The 17,525-nt window shown below is 36.9% G+C and overlaps 1 protein-coding gene across 4 annotated transcripts in view; it reads right to left on the bottom strand.

Annotated features, from left to right (window-relative positions):
• The window catches only part of LOC108709778 (protocadherin-9), a 1,169,460-nt gene that overhangs the window by 336,124 nt on the left and 815,811 nt on the right, over positions 1-17,525 (bottom strand). For all 4 annotated transcript variants that reach the window (XM_041584337.1, XM_041584338.1, XM_041584339.1 and 1 more), the window contains one exon: positions 10,626-10,685. In XM_041584337.1, coding sequence (XP_041440271.1) covers positions 10,626-10,685 — 60 coding nt within the window. The remainder of the gene's footprint in view (positions 1-10,625; positions 10,686-17,525) is intronic.

Below are 17,525 nucleotides of genomic sequence, written 5' to 3'. Positions count from 1 at the left end.
TATGGCATGTAAAACCCGTATTCTATAAAATTCTCCAGGTTAATCACCTTTTGAATCATGGAAGCTGCTCTGAAAATCTTCTCATTAGCCTCCCCAGGTAAAGCACAGTACTTCCTATAGTAGATTGTAGGTGCTGCTTCTCCTGGTGTTTCTCCCTCCAATTCCTCCCAGCTTGTGGAGAAAAAACTCTGCCAGGACCTCCATATAAGAGTTGTCGGCCACTTTAAAGTCCATACCATCCACCAATAAGAGCTCATATAGTCCTCCCTTCTGGGTTTTTCCTCCCTGCCTCCTCCAACTTTTACCTTGTCCATACCCTCAGGGTTGGCTGCACCTCCTTTCAGGGGCAAGGCCTCTGTCACAAGTTGCATAGTATCCAACTGCTGTGTCATCTGAATGTGTTCAATCACACTCACCTAAGACCCAAGACTTGGTGGCAGGTAGACATCCTGATGGATACACAGGTAACATGTGTAACAATAACAGGTAAGGTTTGTATACAGGGATAACCCACTGGTTGCCTGGGCTTCTTAGATTGCTGGGATTTTGCTAATGCTGCTGAGGAGTGTATAATCAAATCTTAACAGTTTAAAAAGCCTGTGACTCAAAATAAAGAGTTTTTTTGTGTGAAATTTGCTTTATTTTTAAAATCTACATTTTAGAAAAACTGGAAAAAAATAGATAACAGCTGGAAAAAAAGGAGACAGTTGCATTAAATAAAATTTCAGGGGACAGAGAAGGATTGGGCATTAAAGGGGTGGGAGTTATCAAACTTTTTTTTCATTAGCAACAAAAAATTATTACCAAAAATACTCTTATTTTCATAATAGTTTATAAATGAGTTTATCACAAATCAATTTGTGTCAAGCATTCATAATTTTTTTTAATAATGATTCCTGACATTTGTGGTATTCCCATTGCGCATTATGATGAAGGGCAAAAATGTATAATGTATGGCAATTTGTTAATAAATATTATTCATGACACAGTTTAATTCAAAAATTCATAAATCAAGCCCAGTTACAAATATTTGCAACTGAATTGTATTGTCATCAAAATACACATGAAATTCTTCTCTCATTTTAGCAAAACAAATAATTAGGTTAAAAGGTAAATCTAGCATTAAAGTAAAATTTACAGCCAGATAATTGGGTGAAGACTTAGGGGCCCATTCACTAAGTTCGAGTGAAGGAATAGAGGAAAAATAGTTCGAATTTCGAATGTTTTTTTTGGCTATGTCACTACCGGCACCCAATACCAGAACAAGTGCCAAGCACCCTGGTCTCGGCTTCACCAGTAGTGTGACCACCGTTGGGCATCGGGAGGAGCCCTCAGCTTACTTGGGTGCCACCTGGACTTAACGAGAGTCTATTGGGCCAAAGGTCACGGTACAAATGGAGCAGGCAAGAGAATCGTCAGACAGGTAGGATCGAGGCAGGCAGATATCAAGAATCGCCAGGCAGGCTAGGGTCAAACCGGGTTGTCAATTAAGGGGTTAAACAGGAAGAGTTGTCGTAAGCAGGCAAGGTCAGGATCCAGAAGTCAGAATAGTCAAAATAGCCAGGCAGGGGTCAAAACAGGAATCAAACAGGTTCAGAACGAAGCAGACAAAGTAGCACAAGGCTCAGGAGCACCAGGAATACAATACTATCACGGGCAACGATCTTCAAGCCGAAATCTCCTTTTATACATTTGAATTTCGCACCAATGGTCATCACGCCAGCGCGACCGCGTCTATAAGGAAGACGAGACGCGCGTGCGTGCCTTAAGGAGAAGGAGCAGGACAGAGAGAGGAGGGGCGCGGCGGGCCAGGATCCAGAAGTCAGAATAGTCAAAATAGCCAGGCAGGGGTCAAAACAGGAATCAAACAGGTTCAGAACGAAGCAGACAAAGTAGCACAAGGCTCAGGAGCACCAGGGATACAATACTATCACGGGCAACGATCTTCAAGCCGGAATCTCCTTCTATACATTTGAATTTCGCGCCAATGGTCATCACGCCAGCGCGACCGCGTCTATAAGGAAGACGAGAAGGAGCAGGAAAGACCACCATGGGTGAGATTTTATTACAGGCTACTTCGACCATCGAATTGGCTACTTCGACCTTCGACTACGACCTTGCTAACAATTTTCTGATCAAAGGATAATCCTTCGATCGATGGATTAAAATCCTTCGAATCCTTCGAACGATTATTCCCTCGATTATCGATCGAACGGATTGCGCAAAGTCATTTGACTTCAATATTCGAAGTCGAAGGATTTTAATTCGGCAGTCGAATATCGAGGGTTAATTAACCCTCGATATTCGACCCTTGATACATCTGCCCCTTAGCATTAGACACTGAAAATGATCAATGAGAGAGGCAAGGAAGGAGCTGAGGACTATTTTGATCAATTTTAGCCAATTCTTCAATGTTTCAAATATTTTCAGTAATCAAAAATCCTTGTGAATGTCATTTCTCATTTTTAGTTGTCCGGAAATTAAACATTGAGGTGATATTTCAATCCAACAGTTGGGTGAGAAATCACCATAACATAAGACACATAAAATAAGCAATTGTAGTTGGAAATGAAAGGACTAAGAAGGATTGAGAACTATTCTTGGCAGCCAAGAACACCACCAACTATAAAATTAAGCATTGAGAAAGAATGTGATCAAATGTATCAAATACAGATCAAAATGCAAGAATGATGAAAAAGAAAACATTGCCTTTGGGAATTTGCAGTTTGGTGACTAGTGGACCGAGCAGTTACCATAAAAAAAAATAGCTGGAAACAATGCAATAAAATGCATTTTAAAAATAGGAGAAATTTATATTTGAAATCCTAAACTTACTGCATGAACCTAAAGGTCCAGCGTCTCTATAATAGTAATAATCCAGGCCTTTAAAATTGTGCACAGGAGCTCACCATCTTGGATTTTGTATATATTTATGCATATATATATATATATATATATATATATATATATATATATATATATATATATATACTGTTATACTGTATATATATATATATGAGTTGGCCCCTATGCTTATTTAACTGAAAGCAGCACAGAGTATGCCCTACGAAACAGAAAAGATAAGTGCAAACTGCAAGAAAAACAAATGAGCCAGTAACAAAGGTAATTTGTTAGTAAATGATGAACTATTTTGTTATTCAAGCCAAAATATATTTTTATGAACACCTTGCCACTTTTTTCTATTGAATAAATGCAAAATGGGCAGACTGTATATTTAGTTTTGTATAGTTCATGCTATTAATATGTGCACAAATAATTACAGGTATGGAATCTGTTATTCCAAAACCCATTATTCAGAAAGATCTGAATTATGGGAAGCCCATCTCCCAAAGAATCCATTTTATTAAAATAATTCACAAATTTAAAAAGATTTTATTTTTCTCTGTAATAATGGATCCCAACTAAGATATTAACATTCATTAATAGAGGCAAAACAATCCTAGGTCCTAATCCTAATACTAATGTTGGATTTATTTAATGTTTTAATGTACTGTATTTTTAGTAAACTTAAGGTATGGAGCTCTGAATTATGGCATGTCTCTAGTATATTTAGATCAGTCTACCAGCACTCCTATAAGGTTTCTTCAATACATATGGACAAAAAAACTGAGCAATTACAATTATTATTAGAACTGATTAGTATTGTTGCATGCAAATCACATAAACTAGACTAGCACACAATATCTTGTTGGTAGGGCTAAGTATCACATTTCCAAATGGTTATATATTGGTAAATATCAACATTTATCATTATACAAGTCTTCAGGATTTGATATCTCAAAACAACTAAATTAACAACTGATTTGGTATGTAGAATGCCATAGAAGGCTATTCCCAATGTTAACATTTTTTAAAGATTTTTTTCACATCAATATAATCAGTATTGATGTTGATAGAATCTATGTTCCTATAAGCAATTCCGAGGGTTAACTGTAAGATTTCACTGGTTCATAACCAATCAAGGGGACTCATTATGAATCTTGGCATTAATAAATCATAATAATGGTTATGGATTGATTGTAATCCATTGTTCCATAACAATAATGAGCAATCAGCCCACATAAATTATTTATAGCAACGTGGGTACTTGCAAATGCAAATGGTTTACTAATTAAAAAAATGTACCTATACATGATGCATCTAGTCACTTCCACCTGTTTTGTGGCCCAGATGTAAACGGTTTATTATACATAGTTTATTCTGCTTGCTGACAAATGACTTGCATATATTCTAATCTCTCAAATTATAGATGATCAATCTATAGCCATTCAGCTGTGAAATAAATTACCTACTATCCATGAATGATTATAACTGAAGTTCAACCACAGTTTACAGCCTCTATGGACTGACATCCCTGTCTCAAACCATTTACAAGATCTAAGCAAAATGCTCACGAAAACTGGCAAAATACATAAGTAAAAAGTAGATGAAAGCTTTATTGTGTATCTCAACACATGTATGGAGTTTCAAAGGGTATTGTTTTGTTGAAAATAAACATTTAGGAGGTTCATGAAGAAACATCACCGACTATACTTCCATGTTAGCCAACCAAAATGCTTAAAGGCAGCACAGACAGCTAGAAATATCAATACACCATACTTTTTTAAATCTCTGCTGTCATACACCAGAACAAATCTAGAATCTAGTATTAGCTGTAGAAAATGCTATAACAAATAAAAAATAAAAAACTATAGCTGCATCGTTGGTATTGTAACAATGAAGATGTTTTCCTTGAGTAACTAAAAGATCTGCTGCAAATTGAAACAATGAAATTTACACAAAGAATTCTCAGTTGTCTCTGTACAGGGATTTCAGGCATAGCCAGGATCTTTAATGAAAATAGATGTTAATCAATTTAAATTGGAGTGTAACTTACACAAAGCTCTATGGTATATTCAAAGGGAAAATATGAATCTGCAGAGTTCAATAGCTAAAGTCTTCAACAATTCTTAAAATATTTGTGTCTTATTAAAAATTAAATAATAAATGAACGCCTGCCAGTGGTTAGTGCAACCTGTGATATACAGTTTTATGCTATAGTTGACCTAGAGGTCACCATTAATAGCATGGCAATATATTTAGATTTCTTCTCCTTTCTTAATAATGTAAGGAATCCAATATTTGTTAAAGCAAGAAGATCTTATAGATTTAGGAGAAAGGGTAAACAATAAGAGGCACAAAGAACCTCTATTTATCAAAACGTCAAGACTGCAAAGCCAGGACACACATGTCACAAAAATCTTTGTTTGCAGCCAATTTACTTAAAAGTTAAAGCTTTTTTTCTGACAATTGCAAAGAACTGGTATTGTTTATCAATATAGTCTAGGGTTCATTATATGAGAAAGGCAGTTTGCCTTTTCTTTATCAAAATAGCATTTACTAAATGCTTTTGCTCCTTTTTTTATTATGAATATAACTTGTTTGTTTTAAAGTTTCCAGGTTGATACTAAATAAATGTATATTTGCCATGTATGTGTTTTTTTTTCCCTTTAGTTTGCTGCTAAGGTGATAGCTGTTCCCAGTCATCCTTTACCTTGATCTGGGATTTGCTACAGAAACTGCAACATAGCCAAAACATATATATTTAATTCAGCAAGATCAAAATAAAGAAGCAAGGCATTCTGCCCATGTCACTACACTGAGCACTGCTTGTAATGGCAGCTGTGCAGTTTAATCATTGTCTCCCATGTGACAGTGGGAGACAGGAAGAGGTAATTGCAAAGCAAGTTTTTTCTAGGTTAGTCTTGGAAGCCCCTAGAGAAAACAGGATTCAGGTACACAACATAAACACACAATTCATAAAAAATAATAATATACAGTATATGAAAAACATGCACTAATACCAACAATAATAATTACAAATATGATAAACATGCATTAACTACTAATATGCATTAAAGCATAAAACCAACCGTAGAAAAAAAACTGGCCCAGTTTTTAGTAAGAAAGAATGGAAACAGAAGTCTCAATTCTTAACAACATTTTAATATTGTATAATTAACAGTAAGAATGGGAAAACTGAGAAGTCTTTCTGTCATCCAAACCCTTGTTTTGCGAAACAAGGAAAATCATTAGGAGATATAATTCCTCACTGAGGGAAAGATTTTTCTGTATATCAAAGAAAGTAAGTTGTTTTCAAATTTCTTTTGAGTCAGTCTTGTTAGAAAATATGCTGAGAACATTCTAGTGTCCTTAAAATTAAATGACCAATTGCTTTGTTCAACAACTTAAATTGACAAATGTAAAGGTAAGGGGGTTATTTAGTAAAATCTGTGATTTTTTCTATAAAATCTGACTTTTAAAAAATCACAAATTTTTCAGAATTTTTTAAACCCTGAGGACAGAAAAGTCAGAATCTGAATATCCGGCATCTCAGACCTGTCGAGGTTGCACATAAGTCAATGGGAGAAGACCCAATGATTTTTTGATATGCGATGTGTTTCGTGCAATACCCAAAGTTTTCTGAGTTTTTGGGCAAAAATTCCAAAAAAATTGTGAAAATTGTATGAAAAAATCATGAAAATCTGAATTTTTCACGTAAAGCACATTTTCAGGAAATGTAATTATAAATGAGCGTAAAAAAACCCAAGCGGATTTGACAGCGCTATATAAATAAATGATGATGATGATGATCTGAGTTTGTAGCAGAAAATATTGAGATACATTTGGACTTTGATAAATAACCCCCTAAGTGTTTTAAGCCAGCAGTTGCACCAAGAAGCGAGAGCAGAGGCATTATTTGGTAATTTCTGCAGAGGCTTTCCATTTTTACCTAAAAACCTAAAATGGCAATGGGTAGGTCTAGGTGGTGCTACCTATGGCAGTGGTTATATGTCAGAGTGTTGACAAGCCAACCTTTAGAAAAGATACAAATAGAACAAAAAAATTTCTTCACTCATACATGCTTTTACATAGTAAGTAAAATAGTAAGTTAGGTTGAAAAAAAGACACACCCTTTTATCACACAACCTTTCTAACACACATTCAACCCACTCCAAATACTCAAATGTCCACTTCATCTGTATAAATGTGTTTTATTTCTTACAGGTGCAATATTCAAATGTATTCTATCTATTCTAGGGGCTTTTATTAGTCATGCCCAATACCTTACTAAAACTCCTTAGTAAACCTCCTTTACACTAAATTAAATTAAAATTAACCCTTACCATGATTCCCTATTAATGTTTATATGTGAGGGCCTTCTGTCCAGTCAACAAAAGCATTGTACCTCACAAGGACAACTAGTAATAGCGGAATAATAGTCACAGGCATGCTGAAATTAAAGGAACATTTAGGAAAGCTTTTTCTTTACCAAAGAAAACTCAGGGGTCTATTTATTAATAAATTTTTTCGAAATTTATAATGCTCCAAAGCTGCTAAAAATCCCAATATATAAATTATAAATAAAACTACAGCTAAAACCTGCCAAAGTCATTAGGGTTTTGGGCTGCTTGACACTGGTTTTCGTTGGAAGACTGAAAAAAAATTGAGTTTCTCAGGTGACAATTAGAAAAAGTTGCACAATTCGAATTGAAGCATAATAGCATAATTTTGTTGAGATTTTTCCTGCACGTACAATTTTTGTTTGGATTTTTTGGTAAGTTAAGCTTAATTGTGGTTGGGATTTGGGTCAAAAAAATGTGAGTTTTAATATATACTCCCATAGTTTTAAGATGTTGTACTTTGTTAGCCATTGAAAAAAATGCAGAAAATGTAAAGTTAAAAAAAAGTAAAAAAGTAAAAAAAAATAAAGTTATAAAATGTATCCCCAAACTTTACGTTTTCTGCAATATATACCCCCATAAGTGTTGTAAACAAATATCAGATGATGTATTTCTTAAATCAATCAATTAAAAGTCAATATACCATATGGAGATTTCTGAATCTCATCACTTCTAGAACTGGTAGAGGCCTATTCATTAAAATCAAAATCGGACTTATTTTAGAAATTTCTTTTACTTAAAATAAACTCACAAAAACATGAGCAAACAAAAAAAAACACACACAAATGTTATCTTATATATTAAAAATCTAAATGTAAAAACTTGAATGAATAAAATCATGGAAAATTAAATTAATTAATGCTTTATTCATGATTTTTGGGGGCATATTTATTAAGGGTCGAATTTCGAATTGAAAAAACTTCAAAATTCAAATTTAAAAAGACCAACCTAAATTAAGTCAAAGGTTTTTTTGGTCGAATAGGTCAGTTTTCGATCAAATAGGTCTGTATTCAGCCAAATTTGAATCGTACAAATCAAAAGAATAGAGCATTCAATCGAATTTGATTCAAAGTTTTTCCCAAAAAAACCTTCGCATTTTCAAAGTCCACCAATTGACACCAAATAGGTTCTAAGAGGTCCCCAGTAGGCTAAAACAGCAATTTGGCAGTACATGATAATTTTCAATATTTGAATTTTCTATTTTTTTTTCAAATTCAAATCAAACTATTCCCTAGTCAAAGTACACAAAAAATAGCTTGAAATTCAAATTTTTTCATTCGAAAAATTTACCTCAACCTTTGATAAATCTGCCACCTAGTGAGTCTAAAATCTCAAAATAAAATGGAAAAACTCGAATTGAATAAATAGATTAAATTTTGGCTTGCACAGCCCATTGACATCAACGTAACGTACATTAGTAGTTTTCCTTTTTTTTTTTTTTATAAATATTGAAACCATTATTCACATACATTATTTTTAAAGCAAACATTTGCAAAAAATTGAAATTATGAATATTGATAAATAACTAAATTATTGGCGAGGCCCATTTACCAAAACATTTTCCCGAAAATTTCCTGTGCAGGAAAAGACCAGAAAAATCGTAAAAAATTTGGATCGTCCAAATTTTTGGGATTTTTGCCTGAAAACCATGAAATCTTTGGATTATTGCACAAAACCCAGCTCAGATCAAGATATCTCCGGGACTTCTCCCATTGACTTATATGCTACCTCAGCAGTTCTGAGATGCTCAATTTTCGGATTTGAACTTTTCCATCCTCGGAGTATAATAAATCCCAAAAAATTCAAGGTTTTTATTTATCACAAAAAATGTAAATTTTATTGTAAAAAAAAATAATTTTGGGGGGGTTTGGGCATTCAGACTTTAATAAATAACCCCCAGAATATATATATATATATACCAGCACTCAAACTGATGTTTCCAGTAGTGCACGATCAAAGGCAGGCATGTATAGAACACGATGGATCAGCACACACTGTTATTTTGTGAAGCAATAGTGTTTATTTCATACAAAACACATTTTTATCCGACGTTTCACTGCATGACGTCATGTTTGGCGCCATTATTACACTGCATGACGTCATGTTTGGCGCCATTATTCACTCAGGGGGTGGGTATTTAAACCATTTTTTGTTACACCACATTATCCTTGAAAAAGGTCCCCAGGTGGGACCGAAACGTCGGATAAAAATGTGTTTTGTATGAAATAAACACTATTGCTTCACAAAATAACAGTGTGTGCTGATCCATCGTGTTCTATATATATATATATATATATATATATATATATATATATATATATATAATTAAAAAAAACCACAAGAAATGGCGCTCATCTCTATTTTATTGGGTGCACATGGGTCAGGCTTGATATACAAGTACTACAGAAATTAACCCCAACACTCCAACATATACCCCCCTGGGAAAACCTATTTTGCACAACTGAGCATAACTCTAGTAAAAAAGACACCTTTAGTTATAAAGTTTGTACAAAGTATGGGTAAGCTGACACGCCCCATATATATACAGTATATATAGTTGTTTATAAAACTTCATTTTAAACAGGATGATGAAGGCATACTACATGCTTGATCCCCATTGATTATCACCTATTGTAATAGAGGCTTTGTATACATGGATCTAAATAACCCAACAGAATATGCATCAAACTAAATCTTTCTGCTTTATTTTTTCTCACTATTTAATTATTTTACACATGCAACATTTTGCAATTAATAGATACTTTCCCTGAAGGCCGTCTGGTGACTAAATCTTCCACTCAAGAGTTTTTTTTAGTTAAAAATAGATAAATGCCTCAAGAGAACTCGTACATTGCAGCTTCATTGATTTTAAAATGTTTACCATCTTCCAAACTAAATATCATGGTTGCAAAAATGGATTATTGACAGAAAGCATTATACTGTTCCATTTTCTAGAAAGTAAGGTGAGAGACATATTTACAATATTAGCATTGTTTGAGAAATGTACCACTGTTTGTCAAGGCACTTTTAACATGGCACCAAATTCATTTTAGAAAAAATATAATCAATATTACTATATGAAAGTATCCATAGTAAATAATGAATAATTAATCAGTTAGTTATTAATAAAACCTGGCCTTTATTGAGCAATTATTTGAAAATGAAAATTATTATTTACAAGAACAGAAATCCAGCTTATCTGCCCCAACTGTTATTTTGTCTTAAAACAAAGAAACAATCAATCCATTAATCAACAATATTAACCTAATATAACCATATTCAAAATATACTTTGTTATATCAAATAGGTGGATTATCAAGTACAGCACTAAAATGCTTGCTAACTGTCGCTTATTCATTTGTACCAAATGTTATGACATACCTGCATAGCACTGTTGTCACAAGAAGCACTCAGTATATCATGTAATGGTAAGTCTTGTCCCTATGGGTAGAACAAAAACAACAATATTAAATTCACATTTTGTCATTTGTCCAGCAACAACAAAAAATTGTATTGTTTTTTGTTTTAAGAACCACCATCAACGAAACATTTAAAAAGGCAGTTTGCATTTCAATTAAACTAAAATTGATCTAAACTATTATATAAAAAAGATGTGAAAAAGTTCTCAGATTTTCTTTTATATTCGTTAATTAAGCATCTTTGCAACCTGGAATTTAAAAATGGTTTCTTGGTTGCCTTCATCAAACAGGTCCTGGGTCTAGTTTTGTATGTTTTTTTATTATTTTGTTTTACCTATCTATCTATTTGGGTCCTTCCATCTGTAATCCATTCTGTCATTTAAACCATTGCTTTATTTAGTAAAGAATGCAAAAAAACAGGAACAGGATGACTTAGATTGCCATTGTAATTTTTTACCTTTGAGTGTGGAAAAAAGGTAAACTGCCTCTTTAGGCAAACTGATGGGGAGAGGTATCTACTTTTAAGACAGTATCATTAGGTAGTTCTAAATGTAAAGTTCTCTTTTAACTCTTTCACTATGTATTTATGCATATTTAAATCTCACATATACAGTGTAGTTAAGATAAAAGTATTAACATGTTGTTAACATACTTGTTAATAAAAAAGATATCCGAAAGGCAAAATATGGAAAAAATATGGAACACAGTTTATTTGAGTAGTGTGATGCCAGCCTGAAAATGTAAAACAGTATTTTGCACGTTCAGTTATAAAAAGTTTATTTTTAAATAGAAATGTCAGTCTCCATTCATTCATCAAGTTCTGTGGTGAGAAACTCAAGGGAAGGGTTTGTCAAGAGTCAGTTTATTGTCCTTTCATCCATATACATTTGTACAGTACAGTGAAATGAAACAATGTTCCTCTAGGACCATGTGCTACACTCAACATAGATGTACCAGACAACAGACAAAAAGTGCAAGTGCAAAAATATGCAACTCCTGCAAGACAGGTCAGCACAGTGCAGGGACAGGACAAGACAGTGCACACTCAGCAGGTGTAATATGTTAAGTAAATAATGTTCAACATTAGACACGATGGGTGTATCATTGTGATATGATAGTAGTAAGAACATGATAAAAAACATGATAAAGTGCAGATGTGCTCATAGAGAACAATTGTATCCAATGGCTATTTATTTATACAAAGGCGTACAGTGGCTGTGTAACGTTGTGGTATATAGTAAGGTCAGGTGGAGTGTGTGTGTAAGACAGATCTGTCTGGTCCTTGAAAGTTCAGGAGCCTTATGGCTTGGGGGAAGAAACTGTTACAAAGTCTGTTAGTGAGGGCCCTAATGCTTTGGTACCTTTTCATGGCAGGAGTGTGAACAGTGAGTGTGAGGGGTGTGTTGGATCCACAATGCTGGTGGTGGCTTTACGGATGCAGCGAGTGGTGTAAATGACCATGATGGAAGGAAGAGAGACACCTATGATCTTCTCTGCTGTCCATGACAGTGCTGTTCCCAGCCCACACAGTGATACAGCTGCTCAGGATGCTCTCGATAGTCCCTCTGTAGAAGGTTTTGAGTAAGGATGGTGGGAGTTGGGATTTCCTCAGCTTGCACAGGAAGTAGAGGCGCTGTTGGGCTTTCTTGGCTAAGTAGCTGGTGTTGTGGGACCAGGTGAGGTTCTCGGCCAGGTGGACACCAAGGAATTTGGTGCTTTTGACAATCTCCACATTAGAGCCGTCGATGTACAGTGGTAGGTGGTCACTCATAGTCTTCCTAAAGTCAACAACCATCTCCTTTGTTTTGTCTACATAGACAGACAGGTTGTTGGCTCTGATCTGTTAACTGCTGCACCTACTCTCTGTATGATGACCCTTCATTATTGCTGATGAGACCCACCACGGTCGTGTCATCATCGAACTTTATGATATTGTAACACCTATTTGGGCTGCATAGCACACAAATAGTTACTGTAAATTGTCCAGCTAGCAGTAGAAGCATGGGTTACACTGCGACTCACACAACAGGGTCAGGGCCTTCACCATGTGGAAGTGTTCCCTCTATGGTGTAGTGCAACTACATCCCCCAGGCTACTGTGCATACAACAAAAGATGGGCGCCAGGAGGTTCTTGCAGTAAAACAGAAACGGTTTATTAAACTATGCACAAGGCAAGTGACCACAGGTTTAGTACTCACGCAGGAGCTGAGGCAATAGCACATTTCTCACAAAGAGCTGCAGGCATTAGGCATTTCTCACAGAGGAAAGGTCTCCATTAGACATTTGTAGAATACACACTCATTCCCTCCTGGAAGTTGTCAGGAAAGCAGCTTCTACCGTACAGTCCCTCTTCACTGAGGTCCCTGACTGGAGGCAACACATACAGCCTCTGGGAAGCTACTCCCTTACTGCAAATCCTTGTTGGAGCTTCAGCTGCTCTTTCTCTCTCACCTCTCTGCCTTTCTCTCCTAGAGAGACTATGGGGCAAATTCATTAAGCGCCGAAGCGCCGAACGTTAGCGTTAATTCGCTAGTGTTGGGCATTTTCGTTACTTTGCAAATTCACTAACGAACGCTGGCATAGATTCGCTAGTGTTACTTCACACCCTTACGCCTGGCGAATTTTCGCTACGGACGTAACTACGCAAATTCACTAATGCGCGCAGTGTACTGAACGCTACCTTTTACGCTAGACTTCCTTCGCCACCTCAGACCAGGCGAAGCGCAATAGAGTAGATAGGGATTGCTTCCAAAAAAGTTCAAATTTTTTCTAAGTCCCAAAAAACGCTGGCGTGTTTTCTACATTATGGGTGATAGGCTGAAAAAGATCGAGAATTTTTTTGGGGCTCCCCTCCTTCCCCCCTACATTTCCTAACTCATGGCAACTTAACTATACAGCGGGCACATGTGTAGGGCAAAAAAAAAATGTTATTTGATGTTTTGAAGGTTTCCCAGGCATTTGTAGTGATTCTACGTATTCCTCCATTGAAATTTGAATTTGGCGCCGTATGCAAATTAACCTTCGCTAGCGTAACTTCGCTTCACTTAGCGAATCAATGCTAGCGCAACTTTGCAACCTTACACTACCCCTGTGCGCAACTTCGGATTTTAGTGAATTTGCAGAGCGCTGGCGAAACTACGCCTGGCGAAGTGCGGCGAAGTTGCGCCTGGCGCAACTACAAATCTTAGTGAATTTGCCCCTATGACAAGTCTGCCCTAGTGTAACTATTCCTCATTCACGGGGTTTCCTGGTCCCCGACTTCTTCTCCAAAGCACATAGGCCTTTCTGGGCCTAGCTGTACCCAGGTTCTCCTGAGCACACCCAGCTGGATCACCATCCACAGGCCAAAGAGGAAGTGGCCACTCCCTACACACACTATATAGCAGTGTAGCAGGGGAGTGTCATTCTCTCCTGGCAGATCACTCTAAGAAAAAGGTGGGGGCCTTAAAGCTGCAGGGCAGATTAACCCATAGGGGCCCCTACAATATGATTTGTGCAGTGCGTGGCTGCACAGTCATGCATCAGCAGAGTGATCAGTAAAGGACTAAGCACACAGCCTTGAGGGGCTCCGGTGCTCAGTGTGGTGGTTCTGGAAAGATGTTTCCAATCCTGACTGACTGAGGTCTGTCGGTCAGGAAATCCAGAAACCAACTGCAGAGGGATGTGTTCAGTCCAAGCAGGCTCAGCTTTTCTATCAGATGCTGAGGAATGATAGTGTTAAATACTGAACTGAGGTCTATGAACAGCATTCGAATGTAGGTATCTTTTTTGTCCAGATGAGATAGGGTCAGTTGGAGGGTGGTGGTTATTGCATCGTCTGTTGAGAGATTTTGATGGTATGCGAACTGTATGGGGTCTGGTCCTGCAGCTTTCCGTGGGTTTACTCTTTCCAGAGTCATCCTCACATCAGCCACCATCAGACTCAGTGCCTGGTTACTAGGCAGAGTGATGGTCTCCCTCATTAATGTTGTTCTGTTCTTCAAACCGTGCATAGAAGTCACACAGCACATCTGCAATGGAGGCATTACTGTCACAGGCAGATGGTGTTGACCTGTAGTTTGTGATAGCCTGGATGCCCTGCCACATGCACCGTGTGTCACCATTCTCCTAGAAGAAGCTGTGTATTCTCTGAGTGTATGACATATAGCTACTCTGATGGCAAGTGAAAGTTTGGCTTTCGCTATTCTCAGGGCGACTTCATCACCTTCCCTGAAAGCAGAGTCTCGGGCCCTCAGTAATACACGTACCTCTTCAGTGAACCACAGCTTCTGGTTGAGGCATGCAGTGATGCACTTGAGACAGTGACATCATCAATGCACTTTGTGATGTAGCTGATTACAGATGACATACTCATCCAAGTTGATTTAGTCGCTGTAGGTTGCAGCCTCCCTAAACATGTTCCAGTCAGTGCACTCAAAACAGTTCTGCTGGCCATGTTTTCATCTGCTTCAGAACCAGTTTAGAGTGCCTGACGAGTGGTCTGTATGCTGGAATTAGCATAACAGAGATGTGGTCTGAGTATCCGAAGTATGGGCGGGGCTCTACTCGGTACACACTCGAAATGTTTGTGTAAACCTGATCCAGCTTGTTTGGCCCTCTCAGAGCAAATTCCACATGCTGATGGAATTTAGGGAGCACTGACCTGAGATTCACATGGTTAAAATCTCCAGTGATGATAATCAATCCATTTGGATGAGTGTTTTGTATGTCCGTGATAGCACTGTACAGCTCCCAGAGCGCATCTTTGCCTCCCCATTGCAGAATCAGTTCATTCTAGCTGGAAAGAAACTCCATTTGAACAGAGAATATCCAGGAACAAAACAAAGAAAAAAAGTAGGGTATTGATGCATTGTTTGATTTTGCATTGGATATAGAAATGAGCATCATTACCTCTCTCAATTTTATCCCTTGCTTTTTTAATATAATGATTTAAATTTTTCCATTGAATTTGCAACGATAATAGTATTTTCCACCTAAGGTTTACATCTGGTAGTAGCCGGAAAACAATAGGGGCATTCACTGTTTTTAGTATTATCGGTCAAGAAGAGGGAGAAATATGTTTGAAAAAGTACTTTAAAACAGATAGAACCATGTAAACCAATCATTACCTAAATCAATTCTTTTTTTTTTCACTCAAGTCACGGCTTTATTGATAAATGTTTAAGCATTGGTACATACATTTCCATATGATTACATACAGCTTTCAATGTCACACAATGGAATCATTTTGCATGTCAACATCAACATTTATTAACTCCATATCTTATCTTGAACCATGAAATGCTTTATCCCTTGATTTCTCAGAAGGATTTGTTAGCGTATAGCCGTTATTTATGTGGGGTAGGGAAAAATAGGGGGGGGGGGGTGATTATGAACTGATTGGGAAACCAGGACACAAACCATTGCGGTATGGGAAGAGCTTCCCACTTAATTCTATATTAAGAGTGTATCCATGTGTATCTATTTTCTACCTGTTCCTTTACTTGCTCTGTGGCATATCCTTTTACCTCATTCTATTGCCTTGGAATTGTGTTTTTTTTTTTTTTTTTTTTATTTTACTTTTAACTCTTAGACCTTGGTGTTTTGATCATAACATACAGTCCATTGTTCCCATATTGGATTGTCACTGAAGGGATGGTTTGTAGCCTTCCAGGCGGCTTTTTGGTAGTGTAGATTGGAGTTTATCTCCGCCAATAATTGTTCGTATGATGGGGCTCCCTTTTGTTTCCACAATCTTGCTATCAGTCTTCTCGCTGCTATAAAGATATGTGTTAAAATCATCTCTGATGGTTTATCTCCCATATCTGTGTCCATTCCCAGGAGAGCCATCGCTGGCGATCTTATAAGTGTCATGTTCAGCACCTCCTGGATTGTTTGATAGACCATGGTCCAAAAGTTCTGTATAATACTGCAGCTCCACCATATATGCATCATCGAACCCTTGCTATTACACCCTCTCCAGCATAGCATACTGGTGCCTGGGTACATCTGAGAAAGTTTTTCAGGTGTGTAGTACCACCTATGTAAGATCTTGTAATAATTTTCTATGTGGTCTGCGCAGCTGGTATATGATTTCAATCTTTTGATGGCTCCCCACCAGTCTTCTGGTGCAAAAGACTGTTGGAAGTCTTTCTCCCATTTTAATATTGCGGGGAACTTTCCCAGGTGTAATCCCGTGGATAATAATTTGTAACATCTTGCGATGCCTTTGGGTGCATCTGGACTTGTATTACACCAAATTTCTAAGGGTGTCCGTTCCCTGCTATGGGGGTTTGGGAACCTTGACAATAGGTGTCTAATCTGCAGGTATTTGTAAAAGTCTGATTTATGAATGTCATATTCACTTTGCAGGCGTTCAAAGGTTTTCAACCGATAGCCATCAAATAGGTCCTTAAGTGTGGATATTCCTCTGGTGGCCCATGACTTCAGGTCGATTTCTGTATGTAGTTCCAGCATTCTTGTAGGAGCGTTAAGTGATGGGAACGGTATCTTTCCCTCAGGTCCTGCACATTCTGCCCAACACTGCAGGCCCGCTTGTACTGTATACATGTCTATTCCTTTAGCCGCCTTTTCTGGCGTTAAATCAATTCTTTTGAAACTGTAACGTGCAAATCCAAATTGGACTTACCAAATAGGAATTATATAAAGTTTTTAATTTTTTCCATACTGTGCTCTTTACTTAGATTGTATTGTAACTCTGTCTGCACTACCAGTGTGATTATTTTTGTCATAATTACAAGATATTTGTTAGTAGCCTTTATTCCTTATTTGCTGTACTGCATATAAGTCTTTGCTAATTCACGCAAATATATACACTATTTCAATTTATTTACAGGATGATTACAAGCACTGCAGCATTTCT

This window comes from Xenopus laevis, chromosome 2S (assembly GCF_017654675.1).
Source record: "Xenopus laevis strain J_2021 chromosome 2S, Xenopus_laevis_v10.1, whole genome shotgun sequence".
Lineage (NCBI taxonomy): Eukaryota > Metazoa > Chordata > Amphibia > Anura > Pipidae > Xenopus > Xenopus laevis.
This window is presented reverse-complemented; position numbering and strand designations above follow the sequence as displayed.